The sequence below is a fragment of the Oncorhynchus tshawytscha genome, linkage group LG04 (assembly GCF_018296145.1).
Source record: "Oncorhynchus tshawytscha isolate Ot180627B linkage group LG04, Otsh_v2.0, whole genome shotgun sequence".
In the NCBI taxonomy this organism is placed as follows: domain Eukaryota; kingdom Metazoa; phylum Chordata; class Actinopteri; order Salmoniformes; family Salmonidae; genus Oncorhynchus; species Oncorhynchus tshawytscha.
The window spans coordinates 44,643,135-44,664,876 of NC_056432.1; the positions used below are offsets into that span (position 1 = coordinate 44,643,135).

The 21,742-nt window shown below is 42.9% G+C and overlaps 2 protein-coding genes across 2 annotated transcripts; both read right to left on the bottom strand.

Moving 5' to 3' along the window:
• Positions 1 to 3,371: 3,371 nt before the first annotated feature.
• On the bottom strand, positions 3,372 to 4,436 carry LOC112249533 (leucine-rich repeat-containing protein 74B-like). Its single transcript, XM_024419339.1, has 4 exons — positions 4,312 to 4,436; positions 3,953 to 4,031; positions 3,616 to 3,711; positions 3,372 to 3,488 (listed from the first exon to the last, which is right to left on the bottom strand). Exons 1-4 carry the CDS (start codon positions 4,434 to 4,436, stop codon positions 3,372 to 3,374), a joined length of 417 nt encoding a protein of 138 aa, XP_024275107.1.
• Positions 4,437 to 4,581: 145 nt separating this feature from the next.
• On the bottom strand, positions 4,582 to 21,595 carry LOC112249534 (leucine-rich repeat-containing protein 74B-like). The gene is made up of 7 exons (XM_024419340.1): positions 21,275 to 21,595; positions 20,781 to 20,979; positions 16,653 to 16,795; positions 15,532 to 15,664; positions 14,680 to 14,886; positions 4,827 to 4,936; positions 4,582 to 4,602 (listed from the first exon to the last, which is right to left on the bottom strand). Exons 1-7 carry the CDS (start codon positions 21,434 to 21,436, stop codon positions 4,582 to 4,584), a joined length of 975 nt encoding a protein of 324 aa, XP_024275108.1. The 5' UTR covers positions 21,437 to 21,595.
• Between the last annotated feature and the right edge of the window lie 147 nt (positions 21,596 to 21,742).

Here is a 21,742-nt window from a genome sequence, read left to right on the forward strand (position 1 = left end):
TCATTTTCTGGACCTTGACATCAGTAAAAATGACAAAGGTTGTTTACACACAATCTTTAGGAAGCCTACAGATTTCAGACAGCTTTCACCCCAAAAGGCTAAAAGAGAACATTCCATAAGGCCAATTGCAAAGAATCTGCAGAATTTGCGATCAGGAAACAGACTACAGTGTCAAATCTGCTGAATTGGAGAATCACTTCTTGAATCGGGGCTACAGCGCTCAGGTCCTGAAAGATGCAGGTACAAGGGCCGTATGACTTGACAGACAGAACTTGTTGCGAAGGGGAGTGCCTTGTGATACATCAGAGAGAGTTTACTTTGTTACAAAATATATCTCTGAAGCAGAGAACATTACAAAAATCATTAAAATAATTGGGGAATCATCCAAAGTGATACGCTACTATGCAAAGTCTTCCCAAAGCCACCAGTCATAAGCTTTAAGAGATGTCCTACCCTAAGTGACAAATTAGTCCACAGCTATATTCCTAGTGACTCTTAGAAAACGTGGCCAGACCACAAACCCAGGGGCTCTTTTAAATGCAACCAGTGCAGAAATATTGCACAGAAGTATTTTGTTGACACAGCTTCTAAAACGGAGTATCAAATCAAGCATTTCATTCACTACAAAACCACTCATGTCATCTACAGATTGGAATGTCCACAGTGCAAGGTGTTCTACATTGGACGGGCAAAGAGATACCTTCAAGACCGCTTAGTGGAACACAAGTAGGCCATACGGGGAGGCAACGAAGACTAACCTATGCCAAGGTACTACAAGTCCTTACACCATGGCGACCCTGCCTCCCTACAAGCTATGGGTATTGATCATGTTCCGGCCTCAATTAGAAAAGGCGACCGTCTTAAACAGCTAAACCAGAGGGAATGTTTTGGGATTTAAAAACTACAGGCCACGAATTACCCTGGTTTAAATTAAGATATTGATTTCTCACCTTTCTTGTACAGTCGTGAGAGGCCCCTTTGCTGTCATCTAGTGGACATATTGCTCTATTGCCCTCAGGTATGTTTAGACTGCGGTGGTCAATATTTGCTGTGATCTAGTGTACTATAAAATTGGTGGCTCTCCTATTGTTACCACATTGCCCAGTCATATTCAAGGTTAGAACTACTTTTATAGGGGTTGGTGCTTGTAGCATTGATTTGCATTTTGATAACATATCTACAGTATTTCACTTTTTTATATGTACAGTATTGCTTACTAGGTGTTGTCCAATGAATTCTGTAACCACTCCGTCTTCAAATCAGGGTTTATTGGAAAAAGCTGTTCAAAAGAGGACATTAACGAAGGCCATGCAGCCAAAATGCATCTGAGTTTTTAATCTTTGTTGCCATTGAACATGCCATACAAATACATTTTAATTAACTGTATGAAGAGAGAGCCTTGGTCTTCCTTTCTTTTTGACATACGTAGATTTGTTGGCCAATTCCTCCACCCTCCATGCACTCTTCAAATAGCCTACATTCCATGTCAGTGACGGGCTGTTAAGTTAAAACCAGGACTCGAATTGACGGGGTATGAGAGGGTATGCCATAGGCCTACCTTTTATTAAAGAAAATGCAAAAAGCACAGGCACATTGTTAGTTTAAGATTTTGCAAAAATGTTATAAAGTGATCAATAACAGCACTTTGGTCCGCAATGCTTTATGCTAGAAACAAGCTGTAAAACACACCGGAAAGACATGAATGCATATGGGGGATATCATTGTTTAATTTCTTTGACATTCAGAGACTGAGCTACAATCTTTTATAGCCGAGGAGACAGAACATGGTTGCTTGGGAAGTAATCTAATTCTGTCACTATCAATTGATTAAGCTATTTACATTCTGTACAATAGAAGATGTTTAAACTCAGACAGCTTTTAGAAAACACTTGTTACTTCTGTTGGGTTAAGCCAAGGAAGAAGAGTAGCCAGCAGTTAAAGCTTACATTTGTCTGTGTCGGTCGGCCTACTGTCTGGGGTGGAAAGGCAGGCCTACTGTCTGGGGTGGAAAGATAGGCCTACTGTCTGGGGTGGAAAGGTAGGCCTACTGTCTGGGGTGGAAAGGTAGGCCTACTGTCTGGGGTGGAAAGGTAGGCCTACTGTCTGGGGTGGAAAGGTAGGCCTACTGTCTGGGGTGGAAAGGTAGACCTAACTTTTGAAACTACCATGCTCAGATTCCTTATGACATTTCTGATTTCATTATTTGCAAACAGGGAGTTTCATTGCAAATAAGACACACTGATTTGGCATTGGAGGAATATGATAAGATGAACACATATGCCTATCTCTCTGTCCATTCTTATCCTGTAATTCCAGTCATTTGTGTGGTATTAAAAAACATTTTGTAAATACAGTATGTAAAATTATGCAGAATTGCATGACATTTTTACAAAAGGCAATTGTTTCTCTCAGACCTGGAAATACAATGATAGATCAATTCAATACTTTTCCCACCCCTACTGTGGTCCATAGTGGTCTGTGAACCCACAATCTTCTGGACCCCAAGCCATGTGTTGCCATGTAATGCTTACAGAACTAAGAACAGTTTCTAAAACGGCATAAGGCTCTGGTCTATCCAAGAAGTGAGGTAAGGATGTTCTTTGCTATCCACTTTAGGTTTTCATTATTCTTTTGGGTATAGGGGAGGGTCACTTGTTATTTTTCAAACGTCTAGGGAGGGTTTAGGTCAAATAAACTTCGCTGAAGGGATGGCCATCCATTTTCATCTCAGAGAGGTCCGATTTTCTCTATCTAATTACAAATAACATTCACACCCTAATTGGAGTGCCCAGGATTTTGTTTACTATATAACGTCTACCCCCGAGTCCAGGTTGAAAATATGAGTGTGATGGTCTGGTGGGTAGGCCCTATTATCTGTACACATGGTCCAACACAGACCATATAGAAATGTACACAGTACAGAAAGGATGTGAAAGCAATATATCATTTATACAGATCATGATGTTCCCAAAAATTCAATACCCATTTCCACAAGCTAAGATGTAAAGTACAAGTACTGTAGTTCTTCAATACAATTGACAAGTTGTCTTGGTGCTGTAGGTGAGAAAGATTGTCAATGCATTGTGCATTCAATTCACCTAGAATTCATAAACATCTGATATTCCAGATGCTTTGCTGTCTTGAAGAAAGTATTTCCTCTTGATGGGTCAAACCAGGCCACTAAGGAAATAAAAAATAAAAACAAAACTGTATTAGTCTAACAACTATTAACTTGTTTCATTTAGACTCCCTTCATGGTTGGTGATTCTCTCTAATAGAACAAACCATTGTAATGTTTCACTTTGCAAAAACAATATAGACTTTGGGTAGTTGCTTGGTAATGCAAAGTAATCAAATGGAAAACCTCTCACTTAGGCCTTTGGTTTTCTGAATGTGTCGATTCTTCCTCCATGTTTGACTCTGATGTTTGGGAATATGTCTTTTAAGGCAACGTACAAATCCTCAAAGTCCTGATTCACTGTTATGTCCTAGAGGTTATAGTATACAGAGACACACATTATCAGGTGAGTGGCTTTGCATCAATAGGTAGGTGGTGTGTTGTGAAAGGGTCATTCATCCAAGTGACAATAACACAAGTGAAAATCCATGACCTACAGAAAAGTCCAGGCACTCCATAGCTGATTCTGCGTTTCCCTGGATTGCTTTCAGGACTCCGTAACACCCGGCAGTCTGTATAGGATTCCTCCCCATCTGACCAAAGGCAGGTCAATTAACATAGAATCAGCAAAGATACCACTGGCAGATATTAATAGACATAGTATCAAATATAATTTTTTGTCTTTCTACGACCTTGTTTTTGGGGCTGCTTCTTGGGTGTTTATCTTGAAAAATATAGTGATGAGCCATTTTATCCCACTTTTACCAATTTCTCCCTCACGCATATCCACCACTGCTTTCCATACTACAGCCAATCTCTTTTTTTCTGACTTACATAGAGTTTTTTTATTGTCTTGTTTACTTTGAGGCCCATGGTGAAGCGGATCGCACCTTCAGGGGGTATTCGATTGTTACTGTGGGAGATATAAAAAAAAAACAATAAGTGTTGGGGGGAGGGGTGAGGCAAGCAATATAAAACTGTTGCCTTTCAAAGGACGTCTTCACATTTTGATATGATAGCAGTTATCTTGTAGAAAGTTTTGCAAACCAATTTCAACAGGTAGTAAGTAGTCGTCCGTCGAAATAAAAAGCTTTACGCCATACCGTACTGCCTATATTAGGACCATCTGTTTAATAACTTTTAATGTTAATTGAGAAAAGTGTATAAGCAAATACAGGCAAAAACCTTTGTACCTTATATTGAGGTCCTCTAGAGTGTTGTTGTCTTTGAGAGCCTCTCCTAAAGCTATGGCTCCATCCTTACCCAGGCCGTTGTAAGACAGATCCAGTGTTCTGAGGAATATGTTGGCCTGGGACATTACAAGTGAATGGTATTATTACAAGCTATTTCACTGTACTCCGGAACAGAATATCTGATTTAACTGAGCTCATTTAGAGTTTCATGAAATCATTTGAACAAGATCAGATACTGTAGATGTTATCTCGGCAACCCAGAACCAAAATCTAGTGCCAGAGCTTGTACATCTGTCCATAAGAGATTAGATGAAAAGCAAAGTTTTATCAAATATCATACTGTATAAATGGGTTGAAATGATCTATTATAAAGGTTATTACGTCTTGTGTTAGCCTCAGGCATTCACAAAGTGAGGACTATGTATGTTACTGCAAAGCCGCCTGAAATCAACAGATACCTATCTATGTACTAGACCTAGATTTCATAACATGTACGCTCAGGTTATATGATTTACCCCAAGGCCTTTAGCCAAAGCCACCGCTCCTTTCCCACGTATACAGTTCCAGGCCAGACTCAATGATTTCAGCCCTGTGTTCTCAGCGATAGCATGTCCCAGGACCTGACCTGATGAGAGAAAAATAAGCTGTGTCTCAATAGTCTTAAGTGGCCTCCTCAATGGCCTCCTCAGTTTTATTTGTCCCCCTTGTCTCCTCTTCTTGTCACCTGGAAGCAATATGGTGGATCCCTACCACTACCAGGAATTTGCTTTCACCTGTCCACCTTTCTTTTCTGTCAGTGTATATGAAGGAGAGGAGAGAAGGAAAGGAATGCCACTTGAAACGGAGATGCACCCCAAGAGAATGGATTATCCTCATTGAAGAGTAATGCATTTCTATCACAATGATCATGTCTCCTTTCAACACATATAATTCACTGTTATAGACAGTGATGGCTCTCTATTTACCTAGTTTTGCTCTGTGGAAAGGCAATAACAGTCAAGAAAAACGAATAAAATGTCAGTGTATCTTCAATGACACTGTTAATCATCATGGGTCAATATTCAAGACTGGTGTTCCTATGACAACGATCACAACGTATGAGAAAAGGATATATAATTTATTAAATCAGTGATGGGAAGAGTACTAAGTGTCTGATATGAGTGTATGATTCAAAACTAATACACACGGATCCTTTTAGAAGAGACAGTGAAGATAATACGAACACACACACTACCCCCTCCACCAATACGTGGAAGACACTTCCCATGTGGAAAAAACATTTTATGTATATTTCTCAAGAATTAGAATTATACTAAAATGGTATTTGAATTAGAATTCCTGTATTTTCTTTACATAAAAAGTGTATTTATAATGTATTTCAAGTATTCTTTTGCAACTACACTTCCACTTATTAACCACATCAGCTATTGTAAGTAGTCACGTAAAGGTCACCTTGATTGAAGCAGTTGTGGCCATAGCTACAAATTAGTGATGGGTCGTTCGCGAACGTGTCAGCTCTAAGAGCCGGCTCTGGTAGGTGAACGTTGGGAGCCGGCTCACATATCAGAAGAGCCAAATCTTTTTATAAAAAATATTAAGATATGAATAATCAAAATATTTAAATTTAAAAAGAAGGAGGGATGACTGAGCCAATTCACTCATAGTCACACACTTAGCAGCCGAGGACAGAGAGGAAGGACAGCTGTGAAAACAACAGCTGGAAAATTAGTCAGAAGCACAGTAGCATTTGGATGCATTTTAATAATGTAGACAATGTTAGAGCACGGTGTAGAATTTGCCCCCAAAAAATCTCATATAAAGCCAGTTCTACGCACAGCCTACACCGGCGAACTGTGCACCCAACTTTGAAGCTAGTTGTAGCGCAGCTTTGAGAAACTAGCGGACCTCCTAGTGATAGTGGTGGAGCCAGCACCTCCACACGTGGAGATGTATCCACTCAGTCAAGTAGGCCTACTCCGCAACCCACAGCAACACAGTCTTCTATGGACCGGTTTATGCCAAAGTCTGTCTGTAGCAAAACAAGGCCAAATTGATATTGCATTGGCTAAAACGATTGCCACCGATTTCCAATCATTTTCGATCGTGGAGGACAGAGGTTTAAGAAATTATAGGTTTAAGAAATCCAACGTACACAATTCCAAGCAGCAAAACCCTTTCAAAATCACTTATTCCACAACTGTAAGAGAGCACACAGGCTTCAGTGCGGGAAGGAGTCCAAAAAGCTACTGCAGTTTGCATTACCACTGACTGCTGGACATCAAGGGTAACCACTTCTTACATGTCGGTTACATGTCACTTCATTGAAGATTTTTCTATGTCTAGCTGTCTTCTGGTCTGCTTTGTGTTCAGCGACAGACACCTCAGAGAACTTGGCAGAGGAACTGTTGAGAGTGGCCAGAGAATGCCAAGTAGATGGAAAAGTGGTCTGTTGTATTAGCAACAATGCAACTAACATAACCAAAGCCATGAAAATGTTCAAATGGACCCATCATCCATCTCTTGCCAACACAATCAACCTGATTGTAAGAGATGCTCTGAAGGTGATGAAGCCCACTGTGGACAAAGTGAAAGCAGCTGTGGAAAACTTCCTCAGGAGCACAGTAGGTGCTGAAAAACTAAAGTCTACAGAACACCAGAGCTGAGGCCTAAACAAGACTGCACTACAAGGTGGAATTCAACATTTTATATGTTGAAGCGGTTTCTTGAGTCAAAGGATGCCATCATCTCTACCCTGACCAGTGTCAATGCACCTGTTGATGCTCTGACCCAAGAGGAATGGGAGGTGGTGGAGGAGGTGTGCAGAGTCCAGGAACCCTTTGAGCAGGTCACTGTGGAGAGGTACAGTAAGCAGTTCTTACTACATCATTATTTAATCCAGTATTATATATATGTATATGAGCAGTAGATGAGAATGTAGTATCAGTAGACAAAACATGAACTAATAAGTTACTGTTCTTTTTTCAGCTATGTGACAGCCTCAAATTATATTCCTTTGATAGGGTCTGCAGCGAATCACACCCAGCCACTAGAGAGAAGCAAATGTAACCACAGGACATGCGACAGAGTTGATGGACACCCTATTTTCATCAATGGACAGAAAGTTCCACAGAATGGAATATAATCACGTGCTATCAGAAACTGCTGCACTTGACCCCAGGTTTAAGAAGTTAGCCTTCAGTGATGCCAGAGCGATTGATGAGGCTCTTCAAAGAATAACCTCAGCAGCAGGGAGGGACAGCCCCAGCAGTCAGTTGGCTCAGGCACCAGAGCAACAGGATGAAGAGGGATCAGATGGAGCAGAAGCACCAGCACTAGTGCCACAAACATCTGCTGTTTGGATGCTGTTTGAAAATGAACATCAAAACATTTAAATAAGCTAAATATGAGGAACAAGATCATATAATAAATCAAAACATCAGCGGCAGAAAAGGATGCTGGGTAATATGCAAATTATTGTGCACATGTATTATTGAGGGGAGTGTGTTTTCATTAGTATATTTTCTTGAGATATAAAAAAGTATACTCTCAAGAAACATGTTCCTCAGCTGTACATGTTTGCTTATGTGGAATAAACGATCTTTGTCAACTTTCTCTGCACTCTTCTGAACAGGAATTCAGAAAGTACTTCAAAACTCATTATCGGCACTGAAACTACAGTGCCTTGCAAAACCATTCATACACCTTGGATTTCTTCACATTTTATTGTTACAAATTATTGTTAATTGTAATTTTTTCCTTCAACAATCTACACAAATACTCCAATCTCAAAGTGGAAGATTTCTCCCCCAAAAAATGGTAAAGATTGATAGAAATTAAATCACTTCAAATGAATTTAATTGTATTTTCTTTGGTCAACAATCTACACAAAATACTTTAATCTCAAAGTGGAAGATTTCTCGAAATAAAATTGTAAAGATTGATAGAAAATAAATAACTAAAATATAGTCGTTGCACAAGTATTCAACCCCCGGAGTCGATATATGTTAGAAACACCTTTGGCAGTGATTACAGCAGTGAGTCTTCTTGAGTAAGTCTTTACGAGCTTTATACACCTGGATTGTGCAATATTAGCCCTTTATTATTTTCATAAATCTTCAATCTCTGTAAGATGTTGGTGCTCATGGCTACACAGCAATTTTCTAGTCTTGCAATAGATGTTCAATCAGATTTAAGTCAAAACTGTAAGTTGGCTACTCAGGAAAATTCACTGGCTTCTTGGTGAGTGTAGATTGTGTTCTGAGTTATTGACCTACTCAGTGATGTGTTGTTTGCCCCAAACATAAAGCTTTGCATTTAGGATAGTTCAATATTTCTTTAGTGCCTTGTTACATACAAGATGTATGTTTTGGAATATTTTTATTCTGTATATTTATATTCTTCTTTTCACTCTGTCATTTAAGTTATTCATTGTGGAGTCACTACAATGTTGTTGATTCATCCTCAGTTTTCTCGCATTACAGCCACTGAACTCTGTAACTGTTTTACAATCACCAATTGCCTCATGGTAACATCCCTGAGCAGTTTCATTCCTGTGCTGCAGCTCATTTCAGAAGGTCCTACTTGTCTTGTCTTTGATGTGTCTGGGTCATTTAATACATAATCCACAGCATAATTATTAACTTGACCTTATTAAAGAGATATTCAATGTCTGATTTGATATTGTTACCGATCTACCAATCACTGCCCTTTTTATGAAGCTTTCGAAAGGCTCCCTGGTCTTTGTAGTTGAATATGTGCTTGAATTTCAATACACGACTGAGGGACCTTACAGATGTTGTATGTATGGGGAACAGAGGAAGGGTTAGTCATGAAAAAATCATGTCAATCCCTATTATTTCACACAGAGTCCATGTAACATATTCTGTGATTTGTTAAGCCAAATTTGACTCCTGCAGTAATTTAGGCTTGCCTAAACAAAGGAGCTGAATACTTATGCAATGACTATATTTTAGTTATTTAATTTTTATTAATCTTGTTTTTTATTATTTTACTTTGACTTTGACATTGCAGAGTATATTGAGTTCGTTGTTGACAAAAAATGACAGTTAAATCAATTTTAACGCCACTTTGTAACGCAGTTAAATGTGAAGGAAGGAGTCTTACTTCCGGCGCCGACAGAGATGGCCGCCTCGCTTCGCGTTCCTAGGAAACTATGCAGTTTTTTGTTTTTTTACGTGTTATTTCATACACTAGTACCCCAGGTCATCTTAGGTTTCTTTACATACAGCCGAGAAGAACTACTGAATATAAGATCAGCGTCAACTCACCATCAGTACGACCAAGAATATGTTTTTCGCAATGCGGATCCTGTGTTCTGCCTTACAACCAGTGTAACCGAGTGGATCACATGCAGCGACCAAAAAAAAAAAAAAAACGACTCAGAAAAAGAGGGAAACGAAGCGGTCTTCTGGTCAGACTCCGGAGACGGGCACATCGTGCACCACTCCCTAGCATTCTTCTTGCCAATGTCCAGTCTCTTGACAACAAGGTTGATGAAATCCGAGCAAGGGTAGCATTCCAGAGGGACATCAGAGACTGTAACGTTCTTTGCTTCACGGAAACATGGCTAACTGGAGAGACGCAATCCGAAGCGGTGCAGCCAGCGGGTTTCTCCACGCATCGCGCCGACAGAAACAAACATCTTTCTGGTAAGAAGAGGGGCGGGGGCGTATGCCTTATGACTAACGTGACATGGTGTGATGAAAGAAACATACAGGAACTCAAATCCTTCTGTTCACCTGATTTAGAATTCCTCACAATCAAATGTAGACCGCATTATCTACCAAGAGAATTCTCTTCGATTATAATCACAGCCGTATATATCCCCCCCAAGCAGACACATCGATGGCTCTGAACGAACTTTATTTAACTCTCTGCAAACTGGAAACGATTTATCCGGAGGCTGCATTCATTGTAGCTGGGGATTTTAACAAGGCTAATCTGAAAACAAGACTCCCTAAATTTTATCAGCATATCGATTGCGCAACCAGGGGTGGAAAGACCCTGGATCATTGTTACTCTAACTTCCGCGACGCATATAAGGCCCTGCCCCGCCCCCTTTCGGAAAAGCTGACCACGACTCCATTTTGTTGATCCCTGCCTACAGACAGAAACTAAAACAAGAAGCTCCCACGCTGAGGTCTGTCCAACGCTGGTCCGACCAAGCTGACTCCACACTCCAAGACTGCTTCCATCACGTGGACTGGGAGATGTTTCGTATTGCGTCAGACAACAACATTGACGAATACGCTGATACGGTGTGCGAGTTCATTAGAACGTGCGTTGAAGATGTCGTTCCCATAGCAACGATTAAAACATTCCCTAACCAGAAACCGTGGATTGATGGCAGCATTCGTGTGAAACTGAAGGCACGAACCACTGCTTTTAATCAGGGCAAGGTGTCTGGTAACATGACTGAATACAAACAGTGCAGCTATTCCCTCCGCAAGGCTATCAAACAAGCTAAGCGCCAGTACAGAGACAAAGTAGAATCTCAATTCAACGGCTCAGACACAAGAGGTATGTGGCAGGGTCTACAGTCAATCACGGACTACAGGAAGAAACCCAGCCCAGTCACGGACCAGGATGTCTTGCTCCCAGGCAGACTAAATAACTTTTTGCCCGCTTTGAGGGGAATACAGTGCCACTGACACGGCCTGCAACGGAAACATGCGGTCTCTCCTTCACTGCAGCCGAAGTGAGTAAGACATTTAAACGTGTTAACCCTCGCAAGGCTGCAGGCCCAGACGGCATCCCCAGCCGCGCCCTCAGAGCATGCGCAGACCAGCTGGCCGGTGTGTTTACGGACATATTCAATCAATCCCTATACCAGTGTGCTGTTCCCACATGCTTCAAGAGGGCCACCATTGTTCCTGTTCCCAAGAAAGCTAAGGTAACTGAGCTAAACGACTACCGCCCGTAGCACTCACATCCGTCATCATGAAGTGCTTTGAGAGACTAGTCAAGGACCATATCACCTCCACCCTACCTGACACCCTTGACCCACTCCAATTTGCTTACCGCCCAAATTGGTCCACAGACGATGCAATCTCAACCACACTGCACACTGCCCTAACCCATCTGGACAAGAGGAATACCTATGTGAGAATGCTGTTCATCGACTACAGCTCGGCATTCAACACCATAGTACCCTCCAAGCTCGTCATCAAGCTCGAGACCCTGGGTCTCGACCCCGCCCTGTGCAACTGGGTACTGGACTTCCTGACGGGCCGCCCCCAGGTGGTGAGGGTAGGCAACAACATCTCCTCCCCGCTGATCCTCAACACTGGGGCCCCACAAGGGTGCGTTCTGAGCCCTCTCCTGTACTCCCTGTTCACCCACGACTGCGTGGCCATGCACGCCTCCAACTCAATCATCAAGTTTGCGGACGACACAACAGTGGTAGGCTTGATTACCAACAACGACGAGACGGCCTACAGGGAGGAGGTGAGGGCCCTCGGAGTGTGGTGTCAGGAAAATAACCTCACACTCAACGTCAACAAAACTAAGGAGATGATTGTGGACTTCAGGAAACAGCAGAGGGAACACCCCCATCCACATCGATGGAACAGTAGTGGAGAGGGTAGCAAGTTTTAAGTTCCTCGGCATACACATCACAGACAAACTGAATTGGTCCACTCACACAGACAGCATCGTGAGGAAGGCGCAGCAGCGCCTCTTCAACCTCAGGAGGCTGAAGAAATTCGGCTTGTCACCAAAAGCACTCACAAACTTCTACAGATGCACAATCGAGAGCATCCTGGCGGGCTGTATCACCGCCTGGTATGGCAACTGCACCGCCCTCAACCGTAAGGCTCTCCAGAGGGTAGTGAGGTCTGCACAACGCATCACCGGGGGCAAACTACCTGCCCTCCAGGACACCTACACCACCCGATGCTACAGGAAGGCCATAAAGATCATCAAGGACATCAACCACCCGAGCCACTGCCTGTTCACCCCGCTGCCATCCAGAAGGCGAGGTCAGTACAGGTGCATCAAAGCTGGGACCGAGAGACTGAAAAACAGCTTCTATCTCAAGGCCATCAGACTGTTAAACAGCCACCACTAACATTGAGTGGCTACTGCCAACACACTGTCAATGACACTGACTCTACTCCAGCCACTTTAATCATGGGAATTGATGGGAAATGATGTAAATATATCACTAGCCACTTTAAACAATGCTACCTTATATAATGTTACTTACCCTACATTGTTCATCTCATATGCATACGTTGATACTGTACTCTATATCATTGACTGCATCCTTATGTAATACATGTATCACTAGCCACTTTAACTATGCCACTTGGTTTACATACTTATCTCATATGTATATACTGTACTCGATATCATCTACTGTACTCGATATCATCTACTGTATCTTGCCTATGCTGCTCTGTACCATCACTCATTCATATATCCTTATGTACATATTCTTTATCCCCTTACACTGTGTATGACAGTAGTTTTTTTTTTTTTTTTTGGAATTGTTAGTTAGATTACTTGCTCGTTATTACTGCATTGTCGGAACTAGAAGCACAAGCATTTCGCTACACTCGCATTAACATCTGCTAACCATGTGTATGTGACAAATAAAATTTGATTTGATTTGATTTGATTTGATTTAGGAATCCAAGGGGTATGAATGCTTTTGCAAGGCACTGCCTACTTAGTGTACTTGATCACTTTCATAAAAATAAAAAAAATGCTTCAACTTAAAAACAGTGTGTATTTTCAATTAATATAATAAATTACAATTAGTGTTTGAAATTTAAGTACAGTTTTAATGAGTGTGTTTAAGTTTAATGTATATTTCTAGTGTACTAAAAGACTGAAAAAAACTATGAATATAAAGTACACTTTTAATAAGTGTATGGAAGTGCAATGATATTATATTTCACATATACTAGAAAAATACATCTCGTATTTGAAGTATATTATTATCATTTGTTTGTATTGTAAAAATGTGTATATATTCAATTTCTCAGGCCTTGCCTGAAGCCCCACGGTCTGGTTTGTCATTTACTCTGCGTCAGGTAAAGGTTTTTGTTACAAATCTCATCCACAACCACATCCTAATTGAGTGGGCTCATAATGAAGGAGATTTCTTGACCTTTGAATGCCACAATCTGCAACAAAATATGTGGTCTGTGTCTAGCCGCTCTGCATCAATATGTCACCACCGGTGTGTGTCTGTGTGTTTCATAAACTCACTGGCTGCAGTCTTTTCAGTTGACTGGAACAGATTTCAGTTGTCGGGAACTGTTTTCTACGCCCCACTGGATAGCGATAAACAGATACATTTGAGTGATTGATAAGGGCATTTAGAGCTTGAAATTGAAGTGATTCACTTTTGTTGGGAGTTATAGTGGATTACATGAATTTGTTTATCTAACATACAAGTGCTGTGAACTACACCAGAGGTGACTGTAGAGTGGAGGTTGTTATCCAGTATTCTTTAGAAAAATATCTGTAATTTCTCTGATACCCTCAATGAAATGAACTTCTTTAATGGAAAAAAAAATCCTCATCCAAGAATAGGAAGACGTCATGTTGTTTAGGGCCTATATTGGAATTTGTTATGGTCTTTCAAAGTGTCTCAAAACAGCCCAACTTTATGTCTTAAGATGTCTCGAAGGTTACGGCTGGGTATGATTTTTACAACATCTGTTGGGTGTTCCTCAAAGCTCTGATCTCAGACCACTACTGCTCTAATTATAATCATAAACTGGGTGGTTCGAGCCCTGAATACTGATTGGCTGACAACCATTGTATATCAGACCGTGTATCACAGGTATGACAAAACATTTACTTTTACTGCTCTAATTACGTTGGTAACCAGTTTATAATAGCAATAAGGCACCTCGGGGGTTTGTGGTTTATGGCCAATATACCACACCCCCTCGTACCTTATTGCTTAAATGCACAATTCCTCTCCAATTACCACCTCACCCAATCCAAGACACACAACTATTAAATGCTGTACCTCCCATGGGGTTGTGGCTGAGGTGGGTGCCCTACCCAAACTCTTTCCCTCTCTGTCACCTCTTCATCCCCAGGGTATCCAACTCCTAATGTACTGTATGTATGTATGTCCAGGGTTTGGGTTAGATAGACACACTACTACAACCCTACTGTACCTGCTGTGTCTCATCATGTTTCATGTGTCCCATCATGTTGTGGCTAAGGTCTCTCTCACACACACACACACACACACACACACACACACACACACACACACACACACACACACACACACACACACACACACACACACACACACACACACACACACACACACACACACACACACACACACACACACACACAGTGCCCAAACCCTACCTGCTGCATCTCCTATGGTGTTGTGACTGAGGTCTAGGGTCTCCAGCTTGGTGTTGGAGGTCAGGGTCTGGGCCAGGTGTTGTGCGGCCCGGTCAGCCAGCTCGTTCCCAGACATGCTGAGTGAGACCAGTGTGGTGTTCTCCTGCAGCATACTGGACAGGGTCTGGGCACCACACTCCCCCAGCCTGTTCTCCCCCAGGTCCACCTCTGAGAAGGAGACACACATGTCACAGAGAGGTCTGAGGTCATACAGGGTTAGAGTAGAGCAGAAGGTTGAGCTGTTAGTTGTTGTTTGTGAGTATCTGTCATATCCTCTTATATGGTATAGGTTGTCATTAATGTATTAATCCTGTTGTAATGTTGTCTGCCTGGCACATTATAAAGATTATTCAATTGATTTGTATTTGTTGAAACCACTTTGTTCTCTCATCAAAGCACAATGTTTAAAATCGAATGTAATCGAATGAGTCATCTGCCATCTTTTGTTCAGGTGAGATATATCACCTTAAAGCATCACATTCCACTTTCGTTGGCAGCAGTTAACCTATTATTCTAATAGCAGTGTCATTAAGGCATTGTGAATTACATTTATTAGTTCTGAATTAGAACCATTGGAATTGTGGTTGTGGATTTAATGACACACTCAGCGGTGAAACAATTTCTCCCTTGGATCATGAACTGTGTACGGAGCTTGCTGCTAGCTAGACACTGACTGAATGTTAAATAGGTCCCTAGGTGTCGAGGCACGACAAGGATGGCAGTGAGTGAGGTCGGCGCGCGGATGGGTGTGGGTGGCACCGCCGCCTTCCTGAGTCCCCTGGGCCTCGGATTGGAGGTTGGTGGAGTGCCCACCTGTGATGTAACAGTTCTCCTTTAACATCTCGGCCATGGCAGCCCCGCCAGTCCCTTCCATGCAATTATCCCTGAGGTTCAGCTTCAGGAGGGAAGTGTTGGTTACCAAGGAAACCGCCAGTGCTTTGGTGCCCTACAGAACACATTTCACACAAAGACTATTTAGTTTGTTTCTCTCTCTCTCTTTTCTCTTTTTCTCTCTCTTTCGTCTCCTGTTGTTTTTCCCCCTCTTTTTTAAAAATGGAAATAGGATGAGCTCTCGAGAGCAGGTGTGTGCCTGTATGTGTGGGTTTTTGCCTCTTTTACCAGGTACCTATTATGAAAACATCTCACCCATCTAATGGGTGCCAGAATGACCTTGTTCTTTATTGAAGGACCTCTCATATCCGCTAGGCTTTTGTTGCACAGGTTAATAATAAAAGAGATGCTCCATGGTTTAGACTAATGAAGCAGACAGAGGTCACATGGAGGGAGGCGTGGGTTCAGGGAATGAGACAGTCTAAGAAATTATAGTTTTGCCTGGCTAAAGAGAGAGTACATGGCTGTGCAGATGATATGAAAGATACCTTTTACCATAGCTTCAGGCTCCAGTCAGTCAGCCGTATCAGTACATTTGGTGTTAAATAGTATCCAGAACATACAACTATCTACTTAGCATTTAGATAACAAGCATATGGCTGGCTACTGTGGTTTTTCAGTGCTGTTTTAAGTGCACAGTGTTTGCAGATGCAAGGTAACGATTCACTTGAATCTTCTGTTGAAAAGGCTTCATAATTCTGTCAGGATAATGACACAGCAGTGTTCATAACCATCGTCCTGACAATTGACTTCAGTTACAGTATGACACAAAACATTATAAAGCTAAACTAGTTGGCTAGTTTTAATCTCGATAATTAGCTAAACTGAATACCGTTTTTCTCATTGCTGTGTAGCCAAAAGTCAATCTCAAAACCTGACCTGTTACAAATTCTGGAACGTGTTATGCCATATACACTGTATACTCATAGTGTTATGTAGCCTTAATGATACAGAGTTAAGTAAAGAGTAACTGAATGAGGGAGAGACCGTGGAAGGGAAACGTTTTGCATTATGAAACAGGGCACTGGCCTGGTCAGTCTTACCTGAGGCCCGAGGCCATGGTGCATCATGGCTAGCTCAGTATTGCCCATGTGTTTCAGGAAATAGGATACAGGGACTACATTGAACATTCTACACGCCTCCCTGTATCGAGTCTGGCCCGTCGGGTCATACGCCTCCTTCACATCTGCAACAGAACCAAGCAGACACAATACATATACTTTAGCTGGGCTTGAATGAACTTGCCTGACACAATGTCTCAAGTTTTAAGTAGAATATAAACACACGGGAAGTAGAAGAAGGTAAGTATGCTACAGGGTCAGTTCCAGGGTCAGTGCCAATACCATATTTATAATGTGAAGGGATACTGGAGTGGTAGGGGAAGATATGTTTAGAGGTAAGGTGGCTAGGCTTCAGGATATATGATAAACAGAGTAGCAGGAGCGTATATGATGTTTCTATGTGTGTGTGTGTGTGTGTGTGTGTGTGTGTGTGTGTGTGTGTGTGTGTGTGTGTGTGTGTGTGTGTGTGTGTGTGTGTGTGTGTGTGTGTGTGTGTGTGTGTGTGTGTAGATTCAGTAGGAATGTGTGTGCGTGTTATGTGTGTGAGCAGATGAAGTGTGTGTGTGTGTATTGGAGTGTCAGTGTGAATGAGTGAGTGTGTAGAGTGAGTATGTGAGTGTGCATATAGTCAGTGCAAAAATACAAAATGAAACAGAAGGGTCAGTGCAGACAGTCTGTGTAGCCATTTTGTTTGCTATTTAGCAGTCTTATGGTTTGGGGATAGAAGCTGTTAAGGAGCCTGTTGGTGTCAGAGTTGTTGCTCTGGTATTGCTTGCTGTGCGGAAGCAGTGACAACAGTACATGGCTTGGGTGGCTGGAGTCTTCAACAAATTCCCGGGCCTTCCTTTCACACTGACTCATATGGTCCTTGACGGCAGGGAGCTTGACCACAGTGATGTACTGGGCTGTCCACACCCCCATCTGTTGCGCCATGCAATCAAGGGGGATGCAGTTGCCATACCAAGCATTGATGCAGCCAGTCAAGATGCTCTCAATGGTGCAGCTGTATAACTTTTTGAGTATTTGCTTGAGTGCGGACCATTTTATGTCCTTAGTGATTTGGACACCGAGGAACATGAAGCTCTCAACCCGCTCCACTGCAGCCCTCCCCCTCCCCCCATTGCCTGTAGTCCACAATCAGCTCCTTGATCTTACTGACATTGAGGGGGCGACTATTTCCTGGCACCACTCTGCCAGGTCACTGACCTCCTCCCTGTAGGCTGCCTCATCGTCGCCGGTGATTGTGTCATCAGCAAACTTGATGATGATGTTGGAGTCATGCGTGGCCATGCAGGTGTCGGTGAACAGAGAGTACAGGAGGAGACTAAGCACACACCACTGCGGGGCCCCCGTGTTGAGGTTCAATATGGCAGAAGTGATGTTGCCTGGTGTCGGCCCATCAGGAAGTCCAGGATCCAGTTTCAGAGGGAGGTGGTCAGTCCCAGGGTCCCAAGCCTGTTGACGAGTTTGGAAGGGACTATGCTCTAATCAATTAACAGCATTCTCACGTAGGTATTCCTCTTATCTAGGTGGGCTAGGGCAGTGTGGAGTGCAATTGAGATTGCTTCGTCTATGGATCTGTTGGTGCGGTATGCAAATTGGAGTGGGTCTAGGGTGTCTAAGATGATGAAGTTGATGTGTGCCATAAACAACCTTTCAAAGCACTTCATGATTACAGATGTGAGTGCTACAGGGTGGTCGTCATTGTAGCAGGTAGCCTTAGAGTTCCTGGGAACAGGAATGATAGTGGTCAGCTTGAGATGGGGATCACAGACTGGGACAAGGAGAGGTTGAAAATGATCGTGAATATGCCTACCAGCTGTTCTGCGCATGCTCTGTGAACGTTCCCTGTGATACCGCCCAGCATCGCCACCTTACGAGCGCTGACCTGGACTGCCACATGCAGCGGGCGTTTGAGCCTGTGTAATAGGATTCTACCTTGTTCCTATATTGTCCTCTTGCTTGTTTGATGGCTCTGCGAAGGTTGCAGCGGGACATCTTGTACTTGTTCGTATCCTCAGCCGTATCCTTGGGGTTTGCTGCAGTAGCCCTGTGTGCGGTAGCCCTGTCCTTCAGTTTAGCACCAATCTCGGTGTTAATCCAGGGCTTTTGATTGGGGAAGCGACGAACCTTCACTGTGGGGATGTCAGCGATGCATTTCCTAATGAAGCTGGTGACGGCGGTGGTTAGCTAGTTGATGCTATTGGCGGAGTCCTGGAACATATTCCAGTCAGCGCTAGCAAAGCAGTCTTGTAGCATCCGATTTAGAGGGCCATTTCTCAACAGAGTGCATCAAGGGTGCTTCCTGTTTGAGCTGCTGCTTGTAAACAGGAAGCAGGAGTATAGAGTCATGATCTGCTTTGCCAAAGGGGTGATGACGGAGGGCCTTGTACGCTTGTTTGTGGGTAGAGTAACAGCGGTCTAGGACATTATCACCTCTAGTGGTGAAGGAGATGTGTTGATGGAAGTTGGGCATTGTGTCTTAATGATGCAGAATTCAATTCACCGCCAAGAAGGAAAGCAGCCTCCAGAGGCAAGGTTTTCTGCTTGTTTATAGCCTAGTACAGTTCATTAAGTACTAGCTTGTTGTTTTTCTTGTCCTGAGGTGGAATATTTACAGCAGTCGCGATAACAGCTGAAACCTCTCTCAGGAGGTAGAAGGGTATTCCAAGACGGGTTAACAATGGGTCAAGACTTAGAGACGCTAGAGTCAGCACAACATTTGCTGTTGATGAAGCGGCATACTCCTCCCCTCTCGATTTCACAGAATCCAATATCCTCTGCTCGGTGAATGGAGAATCCATCAAACTGTATTGCCTTGGGGGGTATCTTGTCCGAAAGCCATGCTTCAGAATGGCAGAGAGTCCCGTTGAAAGCAAATCTGCGATCGGAGGTCATCCATCTTATTATCAAGAAACTGGAAATTGGCCAATAGAATGGAGGGCGGTTTTCCCTTCACCTTAATCTCCCCAGGGTTCTTCCTCTCCTCTCTCTTTTTTGCTGACGTTTCCTCTTGAATTACACAAAGAGCCCAGGGCAGATGAGTTGAAGTGGATGTTGAAGCCAGAATTGAGGTTAGTAATGTGATGTTCAAAAGTTATTTTCGAACATAATAAATGATAACGGATGCATTCTGTGCAAAATAAATAAAGATAAACGCCAAAATAGTTGGGTCAGAGCTCACAAGACGGCAGCCATACAGTACGGCGCCATCTTGAAAATGGAACCAATAGAATAGTCCCAACACAGCAAACTCCGTCCACTGAGCACTTCAGACAAACTAAAGCAAATGCTCAAAATATTTGAAAGATTTCAAATAGTATCTGAACCCAGATCTAAACCAGCAATACGTTTCTCCAATAGAGCTGCTCACTATCAAAACATTGAGTTAAAGGACTTGGCATCTCTACATATCCATCTGAGACATTCTAAGCTGTCAATGTGACTTTGGTCTTTAAAGTCCCTTGCGGTTGATTTCACCACGTCTGGGGACTGGGTAGTGGGTTATAGCTTATTCATGTACCAGATGGTCTTCACTTATGGTGAAAGAGGCCTTACTACAAAGCCTAGATGAAGACATTAAGATGCAGAACAGGAATATATGTTTGAGCAGGAGTGTGTGTAGGTGTTTGTTTCTGCCATCCCTTCAACTGATCAGTAGGAAAGGCGAAGAGGGGGAGGGGAAGTGAGAGATGGAAAGAGAGAGACTTATTGGGACAGTTGCTCATGTTCAATGCATGATCTAAATATGATCAAATGATCACAGTGGGGCTTCAGAAATAAGATGAGGTTTATTTTCTATGAAAGAGTGAGAGGGAATATGAAATTGTAAACGATGTCTTTCCAGAAAGTGAGAGCGAGAGAGAGAGATACAAACAGAAAGAGCGTGTGAAAGTTGTGAATGTGAAAGTTTGATGATCTATCAGAGATGAAAAGGTTAATGTCAAACACGACTCATCAGTTAGCCATTTCTCAGAAATGAGTGGCAAACCATACGCACACTCTGCCCCTTAGCTCTCAGTACACCCTTTATCAGAACTTGTGATTCACCTACCTTTCTCTCATTCTCTCTTTTATTAAGAACTCGCAGCGCTATGATGTGCTACCTACCTCCCAGCTCCAAGTCTGTGTCATAGTCCTCATCTGAAGCTGTGATGACACATTCCTTCCCCCTCTCCTGTGAGTCTCCATCTCCAACTCCACTGCCCTCTTCTTCCTCCTCCTCCCCCTCATCCTCCTTTCTCTCACCCCTGACTGACACCTCCCCCTCAGGGCTAGAGTGGCGGCCGGACCCTGACCGGGTCACTGTCTGCAGCAGGGAGTGGGAGAGAATGTGGCTGAGGCTCAAAGAAAAGACACTCTGATCATACTGTAGCAGCTGGTTTTAGAATAATAGTGGAGACATCCCTGTATTAGAGATGTACTGTAAGTACAGGGCGGCATAACTCAAACTCTCGAGAGCTGTAGTACGCTGGTATTTATTCATGCCTTTTAACCAGAGGCGAATCAAGCAAACCAGTAGGACTGTGTCCCTCAAAGTGGATATTGACAAACGTAAAAGACAATCTATTAATCTCTCAAGTCAGATCCACCTGCTCATTTACCTGTCGGTCAACACTTCCCCTACTGAAAGCTTTCCTGGGTCTGCTGGGTGGTCGGCTCCCTATCCCACCCAGCTGCGCGCTCTCGCTCTCCGTCTCCGCGTCATCATCCTCCAGCACAGAAGGCAGCAGGGACTCTTTGGCCAACTTCTTCCCAACGACCATGGTTCCAACACAATGGACTTGGCTTGTCTTCCACCCAATATATGTTGTTGCTTGTAAGCTTTCACAGGTAGTTTTGCCAGTTTGAATTTGTTGATGTAAATCTAAGTGTGTTAGAAATCAGTGCAGTAAACTTTATGGCTGCTGCCGCAACATACCTTGCTCAGTAGGAGGGTCAACCTAGTAAAAACTATTGACTGGCAAGCGATTCAGCTAATTAGGAAGTTGTGGGCTTTTCACTCTGGCTCACACCCACCAATCCACAGGAGGCTGAGGACACAGGGGCTGATTTAATGTTGGACTAATTTA

Excerpts from the sequence above, each read along its gene's own strand:
- LOC112249533 (XM_024419339.1), bottom strand. The coding sequence starts at position 4,436 with ATGTCCCAGGCCAACATATTCCTCAGAACACTGGATCTGTCTTACAAC. Across the intron at positions 3,712-3,952 it reads AGACAATAAAAAAACTCTAT|ATGGGGAGGAATCCTATACA; the intron begins GTAAGTCAGAAA and ends GCCTTTGGTCAG. Across the intron at positions 3,489-3,615 it reads TGGAGTGCCTGGACTTTTCT|GACATAACAGTGAATCAGGA; the intron begins GTAGGTCATGGA and ends TATAACCTCTAG.
- LOC112249534 (XM_024419340.1), bottom strand. The coding sequence starts at position 21,436 with ATGGTCGTTGGGAAGAAGTTGGCCAAAGAGTCCCTGCTGCCTTCTGTG. Across the intron at positions 16,796-20,780 it reads CACAGACTTGGAGCTGGGAG|ATGTGAAGGAGGCGTATGAC; the intron begins GTAGGTAGCACA and ends GTTCTGTTGCAG. Across the intron at positions 15,665-16,652 it reads ACCATGGCCTCGGGCCTCAG|GGCACCAAAGCACTGGCGGT; the intron begins GTAAGACTGACC and ends TGTGTTCTGTAG.